The sequence below is a fragment of the Plasmopara halstedii genome (genome assembly GCF_900000015.1).
Source record: "Plasmopara halstedii genome assembly, contig: Scaffold_2604, whole genome shotgun sequence".
Lineage (NCBI taxonomy): Eukaryota > Oomycota > Peronosporomycetes > Peronosporales > Peronosporaceae > Plasmopara > Plasmopara halstedii.
Window position 1 is genome coordinate 140,549 of NW_020189511.1, and position 7,986 is coordinate 148,534.

At 47.0% G+C, this 7,986-nt stretch overlaps 1 protein-coding gene across 1 annotated transcript; it reads right to left on the minus strand.

Moving 5' to 3' along the window:
• Positions 1 to 2,960: 2,960 nt before the first annotated feature.
• On the minus strand, positions 2,961 to 3,983 carry PHALS_04372 (uncharacterized protein; the record flags this gene model as incomplete). Its single annotated transcript, XM_024718477.1, has 2 exons — positions 2,961 to 3,225; positions 3,784 to 3,983. The coding sequence occupies 2 exons, from the start codon at positions 3,981 to 3,983 to the stop codon at positions 2,961 to 2,963; spliced, it is 465 nt and encodes a 154-aa protein (XP_024583872.1).
• Between the last annotated feature and the right edge of the window lie 4,003 nt (positions 3,984 to 7,986).

The following is a 7,986-nucleotide window of genomic DNA, read 5'->3' on the forward strand; positions in this document are numbered from 1 at the left end:
ACTTACCGTCATTGTTCCTGGATATCTCCGTACGAGTGCAGGCCGCACCACGCGGAAGGTTTAGCGCGTCCTTCCCGCCTCTTTCGAGAAAATTATACATGTTGCATGAATTCGAAGCAAAATTTCTGCACCACGTAATCCTTACAATGTACGGAAGGTGGAGGCTCTCTGAGCGCGTTAGAGGCGATAAACTTCGATAACGAGGAACGAGAAAATATCTTCAATTTCATGACTGTAGTACTACATTTTGTGCCTGTTACAATCCAAAACACGTACGTCATGACAGTCAAAATTTTCTGTCGCCATTTTGCATTCAAGACTCAGTTTGTAGAGCTAGTGCAAGCGCTATTCTCTCTTGGTCGAGAGTACGACGGTTAGGGCTTTGGCGAAGGGCCAATCACGGGCTCATCGCGTGGGAATGTCGAGTGCTAGTCGGTGCAATATGGTATACTAGAAAAAGTATTAGCTTTATTCTGCCTTGTGGATGTCTTTTCGGCTCTCAGTTAATCCATATCTCCCGCAGCTCCAAACCATGCCATACCTCGAATATACTATATTTTGTCTTCATATCTAGGACCAAACCTCCCTCGCCGCTACATGTTGTCAAACTTCTCAACTCGACAGAATTGATCAAAAGAATGTTTGACACTTTATCAGCATAACCATCGCAGGACGGTAGGGCTCTCCACGGCTTCTCAATGTCGGAACGTTGATGATGACAGCCAAATTTTCTGGGCTGAAAGCCCTTATTTTCTTTAAAAAACTTCCCGGTCTAAGGCTGGGTCTTGACGATCCTATCTCACCATATCTCCATTTTATAGATTGCGGCTCTCCACCTGATATAAAGCCACGGCGCTAAGACATCGCTGCTTTTTTGGAGTAAGTATTTTACGGAAGATATCACATCTACATGAGGTGTGTAAAGTGCTTCTGCTTTTTAGCAGAGGTAAATTTATGAAGCACTAAATTTGATATGGGAAACGTACTCGGTTCGAAATAACCTTGAATTTCCGTCGCCCCATTGCTTATAATTTTGAGCTGCACCGTACATAAGATGAGATCGTATCACAGATCTCGAGATGAAGAATTAAACAGCGTCTCCTGCTGCCAGAATTGCAGAGACAATGCGAACAAATTTTTTGACATCTTTCCGTCACAAGACGCGCGGAGATCCTGTCTATTCTTGGCAATGCCTCCGTTTCGCTTATGGAACGTGATTGCACGACGATTCTGAACCTATCGGTATATTCTAAGGCGATACAAAGGACGAGACGTTAATGCTGACAACGAGCAACTCTCAATTGCGAAAAGACCATTTTTCAGGAGAGTCACTCTCTTAGAGCTGAATTTCATTACCCTCTAGTTCAATTCAAGTACAGCGTTGTTGAGTAAAAACACATATTCTAAAAAACGAGAGCGCTTTTGCCGCAGGCCTGACACCGTGATAGTCTCGATAAAGATCATGCAATCATCCGAATTTATTTGCAAAGACACTGCTGGGGTATTTTGAGCAAGGCTTAGAAGGTGAAATCGGCTTAAAAGGCATAATTGGCAGTGAGCCGCGTGCGGTCTACAGAATGTGTCATGGATAAGATGGATATGCTGGCCCTAAGATGGTCGTCCTAGTAATCAGATCTGGCGAGCCGGCAAAGAGTGACTAAGTGTTGCAGCCTATATAATTTGATTCCGCACAGTCGTTTCAAAGCAGCATGGTGCCACTGTCTCCAGAGATAATCTGACACAGACCGGCAACTATAAGCCACGAGTAGATCGGTGAGGCTCTGATGTTATGATGAATGCCCATGATTTTATTCAGCTATACCGTGACGTACAGAGCATCGAAATTCCGCGGGATCTCGGCGATTTACGCGTGGCAAGAGTGAACAGGATGTCCTAGGGGGGATAAAAATACTCCAAGTAGACGCCGCCGGTAAGCTTGCGAAGTCATCTGTGCAATGATTCGCAAGATTGTGAGATCCGAGCTTGTACGGCTTACTGGATGAGGAGCTGAGCTCAACATTCGTCATGGATAAGTCCGTCACCGAAAAAACTGACAGAGCACTCAGTATGAAGAGTATGGTGGATATTATCGAGCAATCTATATATCCACTACATCTTTGCGGAATAAATATCACCACGTGGTGGCGCGATATTTTGCGCGCTAACAAATTCCAACACATGCAATATTTACGTTCCATAGGACTTAGTTGGGGCCTCGCTAGATTGTATCTTTCATGAGTGCAGCTCGGAGAAGTCTGGGTTGCACTCGCAATATTTCAGAAGGAGTGCAAAAATATCCTGGGCTTGATGTTAGATTACTACAGCTGCATCATGGCGCTACCCTCACGGATCATTCAAATGCGAAGCATTCGATCATGGATATTACTTTATCAAAACATGTTGTCTCGGCCTTTTCCTGTAGTGGAGTCAGCTTGCTCCAGAGAAACTATCTGGTTCTGAATCGTTTGGGATGCACAAAGTTGATTGAGACGATTCTGCTGCTTATAAAACGCGTCCGGAAAGTGTTTTCATTTGTATGCCCGATTTTACTACATTTTACGCATTGTTTACGACCTCGTGCACCGGGGTGATTAAACACCATTGGTCTCCCAAACAATATGATCGTAATATATTTCTTAAAGTTCAAGAGACACTGATATGAGTACTGTTAGGCGCCAGTGTACCAAAATCTCTGATTCAGTCCGGTAGGTGTCTAATTCGCCCAGCTCAAACTTAGCAGATATGCTCGCTGCAGGCACGCCTTGATCCGCCCTGTCCCCGCGAACATTGTAATATTGCAAATGTTTACCTCGTATTGCCGCTGAGGTAGCTCACGCGATTTGTCCTGTTGTCTCGTCCATACTAAAATTATGGACATTTGAGCGACGGAATATACTTCTGTTGTGTGGAAGTTGTAAACTTTGACATTGACGAGCTGTGGCTCGGCCGGAAAGTAGAAATTACCACCTCGTTGAACATGATTGTATCTGATTTTTCTGACTGGACTGAGTTTTGCGTAGCTCCGGCGTATGGATGCGCATTGCTTCCGTTGCTATCAGAATGCCCCCTTGATTAGCTTGTGTGACAGCCATCGTGAATACCTGTTTCACTAGTAGCTGCGGTAGAAGCTCTTCTTCGACCTGAGTTTGAATTGCTCGAGGCAAACGTTCTTCAAAGTCACGAATATTTTTAGGAAGTTTGGTATTCAACGACAAAAGATCGTCCCTTCAGTCTTTCTCCGATATTTCCAATTATCTGGAGTTCCGAAACGGAGTTGTCTGCCCGTGGTAGCTGGCGCTGGCTTTTACACAGCTCTCGAATTCACTCAATGTATTGCCGATTTTACATGGCCGGATTATTATGAAGTCCGGTATCTTGCTACGTTTGACGTCGTTTCTTGTATATCCGTTTTAGGCTAATCTGTTGCTTAAGCTTTTGCTGCCTAATGATTGAGTCATTTGGCATTAGTCCGCTTTACCATACTGGATATGATTATCCGATCTTCTTATTGTTTGCAGTTTTGAGGTAGCTACAATTGCGTTGTGCTTCCAGTACTCATACAGAACACTTGTTAGTACACAAGTTCCCGGAAACATCTTGAACAATAAGGTCTTCTCACCACTATTTAACTTGGGTATCTCCAATTTATGGATAACATTTAGTCCTCATATAGTTTTACTATGCCATGGGCGATGTTAAACAGCTGGCGGATCGTCATAATCCACAGTTTTTGGCTAATGGCTGTCCGCCTTTTTCAATTACACTTTTGCCTCGAACATTTACCTGCGCGCCACGTTAAGAGCTACTCGACTATCGTCATCATACTTAATTTTTTTTTCGACGCTACTTATTCTCGTTGCTGCTCGACTATATTGCATTTCTATGAGCTGCTGATTCTTCTTCATCGCGATATACTTCCTGCCAGCCTTGGCAATCTCGTACTTCTTGTGATTATAGTTGTTAGTTGCCTTTATGGTTTCCATTTTTATAGCTGCTGCATTTCTGGTACTGTAACGGGGTCACACATGCACTTGTGAGAAAGGGCGCGTCGCACAAGGTTGTGCGACCGTACATAGGTGTGAAATACACAATTAGAATAACAACACAGTCGTGAGGCTACACCGTAACAAGAAGCCACCACGTGACAGGATTGCCAGAAGTAATGCATATTACTATATTAATCAGGTTTTGCTGTATTAATTAGGTATTACTATATGAATTAGAGAAAACCTAGGGTTTTAGATAACGGCGGCTCTGTCGCAGCTAAAACAAATACATACAGTCTCAATTTTGAACAGAAGTGTTCGTTTGCCTTGTTGAGGCTTTAGTACTTAGAGGTAGCGGATTGCGATCCGCTAAACTCGTACTGGTTCTTAGCTTAGCTTTCTCTAAACAAAGAACTACGGCAGCCCCGCTGCACTTGGTAGCACTCGTAGTCAATCTACCCCTGAGTCGTTTCGACTGATTTTCTGTGAGGATGGAAATATACTCCTATTTCCCCAGTGCATGCAGGACGAGCTCAATAAGCTGATGTCTCTGCTGTGTCCTGAGGACGTGGAACACCTTGTTGCGCAAGGGCCCTGGGCACTTAGCGCATACCTAGAGGTTTCTCGAACTATAAAAACACTTTGTTAGAGCATTTACAGCCGAAGCTTTCAGCGTCGACGAAGGATGATTCCTCCTGACCCGGGCCGCTCATGGTGAGCGTGAAGACTTTTGAGGGGAAGGATGGCGTGGGAGGCCGAGATGACTATGGCATCCGCTATGTTCCAAAATGAGCAACAGCGCGTGACGCTAGCTATCTCCAAGCCCGATCGCCGAGCGCGATAATGGACACCAACGTGCGGTGCTCTGGTTGAAGCTGCGTTCCCGTCTTGGATGGAGCGGAAGTGTCAGCATATGCGAGTGTTCTCGCCACCTGATCAGGCATACCTCGTGAGATCGCATTTTCTTGCTGCCCGATAAGGCAAGAAGGAGTTGGCAGACTTTGTCCAAGAGTTAAGAACTCCTATTGCCGGGATGGCAGCAGATCCTCTTCCTGAGGCGGTCGCAGTGATCGTCTTTATGGAGGGCCTCCGCACTGGCGTCGCTAAAATTGAAGTTTTCTGCTAGCATCCGTCTGCTTTTAAAGAAGCGGTGAACGCGGCATTGAATGCCGAATTCTATTCAAGTCGGCACGACTTGTTTGGAATGTACACCATCAGAGCTCGTCAATAGGGCTTGAGCCAATGGATCTTAGCTATAGTAGAAGGAGGAGGGAGACCTCCGAGCTGGTGTTTGTTCTTGGAGACAAACGTCACCTTCGGACTGGTTGTCCCTTGCGCAAGGCGCGTAAAGATTTGTCAAACCGACGTCCCACCTCTAACCAATCTGGTTTGACGCGCGGAAACAAAATAGCCCAGCAGGCACAGGGCGCCCTGCTGGGGAAGAGCTGAGTCTCGAGCCTCAAAGTAGAGGGCAGCAGAACGCAACCCTGAAGAACTGCGTGCTCTTAAACACGGAACGTATGTGCAAGCCGGGCTTGCTGGTCGTAATAGCGACCGCGAAGTGCTTTGAAAAATCATGGAAAATCCTTATCGATTCCGAGGCGTAGGGCAATTATGCTCGACGCTCCACGATTGAAGGAAGTCAGCTGGAAGTGCGGTTGAGTGACACCGTCACTATTCGTTTAGCGACGGGGACTTGTGTCACTGTGCCGAGGGTCCCTGTGGACCTCGGTGTCGAGTTCTTTGACTTTGATAGCGTGGAACGTTATTTAATCTTAGACTTGGATGCAGAGTACGACCTCATTCCGTCTATACCAACATCCTACTTATAAATTTATCCTTGGCATGGCGTGGTTGGAACACCAAGAGCCATAGATTGATTGGAAGCAGAAGACCTTAGGCGCTATGCGCAGATCTCCTATTGGTGCTTTGGTGAGTCATGAACCCACCTATGCTAGGAAGCTGAAGTGCTATTGGTGCGGGACCGGAACGGTCAATGTGCTAGATATCGGAGTAATCGAGTTGCCGAACACCATAAGATTTTGGACAAGAGTCCCGAGCGTCGCCGCGGGTTGAACATGGAGTGGCACGTAACCCACTGAGCGCTGCCCAAGTATTGAAGCAGTCGCTGCATGCCAAGAGTGTCATGGTCGTCCAAGGTCCAAGGCATCAGTAGCGAGGCTTTCGTGACGTACGTGGAGTGGCACGTAACCCACTGAGCACTGCTCATGTTACAAAGCAGTTGCTGCGTGCCAAGAATGGAATGGTCGGAAGAGGTTCGAGGCAATATGGGCGAGGCCCTTGTAATGCGCGTGCAGTGGCACGTAATCCACTGAGCACTGCTCATGTTTTGAATCAGTTGCTGCATGCCAAGAGTGGCATGCCGGACGAGGTCCGAGGCATCCTGGGCAAGGCCCTTCTGTTTGCACGTTATCCACTGGACGAAGATTGCAAAAATAGCAACTTTTCGTCGAATGCTGTTAATCACATCAAGGCTCCGATGGAGTAGAGAGTGGGGACACTGGACGACGCTGAGTGCGTGATCCACTGGTCTCGACGAGACGAACACCTCCATAGGGATGAGACGGCGATGTTGTACAATATCTGCAAGACGCAAGGCATCGACCCTACCCAGGGTGTTTCTACCGTTTATGATAGCGCACAGCAATTCGCCGTTGTCAACTGTCTGACGGGAGAGAAAGACGGTGACGTCACCCTCGAGTTTATTTCCGCGGTGGATGGTCTTCATAAGCTGGGCAAGATGTACTTCGAAGATTTGGCGGCGCCTTGAAGGCAGGCAATGTAGCCGAGGTGGTCATTATAAGAGGAGATTAACTCGTCGTCGCTTCTGGGTGAAGCTGTTCTAGAGGACACTAAGAAGGTGCTGAACGCGCGAAGTGGATCGTCGATCCTGAAGGATCCTCCGGGTCCAAACTTTCCGTTGGTAAAGGAATTCCAAGACGTCATCTTTAAAGACCCGCCGTCGGTGCTACCTCCGGACCGAGGTGTGCGTCATGAGATTGACCTGGTTTTGGAAACCAAATACTGCGTAACACGCCAATGGTCCCTGCCCAAGGAGTAGTGTATGTCTTTTCCGTGCGAAGCACGAGGCAGGAATGGTGCGTGAGATCAAGTCTCCCTATTCGAGTCCCACATTTTGTGTCCGGAAGCCGAACGACAAGTGACGTATCGTTCACGCTTATACCAAGCTAAACGCTGCTATCATTCAGGCACAAACGCCAATTTTAGAAAAGGATGTTCTTCAGACCAATATGGTTGGCTGTACAAAGTACAGCGCACTCAACTTGGTCGATGTTTATTACCAATTGCTCATGCGAGTGATATTCCACTGACAGCAGTCAGTACTCCGGGCGGTATGCTATGGGAGTTGCTGGTGATGCCCCAAAGGTTGTCAAATGCACCAGCAACATTCAATCGTCTTGTGACACAATTGTTTAGGACGTATGCACAGACATACTTTGACGACATCTTCGTCCACAGTTGTGCGGGGCACGGGACGACAGATGAGGAAAACCACATCGTCCATTTGAGAGCGGTACTCGAGTGCATACCCATGAATAAGCTGTATGCTAATGCGAATAATTGCATCTTCGGCGCGGAAAAAAAAATATTTTTCGTGGCCTTCGAGCGGATCACGCGAAGGACAAGGCCATTGTTAACTGACTGGCTTCAAATGATCAAAACGATTTGCGCAAGCGGCTTGGCCTCGCTATCTATTTGCACAAGTATTGCGCAAATTATGCAGGAGATAGCACGACCATTCTATAACTTTCTTAAGAAGGATAAGAAATGTTGTTGGGACACCGAACATCGGGAGGCTTTTGACAAGGTGTAAGACAGCCTCCTTCATGCTCCAAAACTGGCGTTGCCAGACCCCGATCGTCCTCTTGGTGTAGTCTGACGCTTCGGACATTGCCATTGGCTGTGCACTGCTGCAAGCAGATGCCGAGGGGCGAGATTGGGCGATCGCGTTTGAATC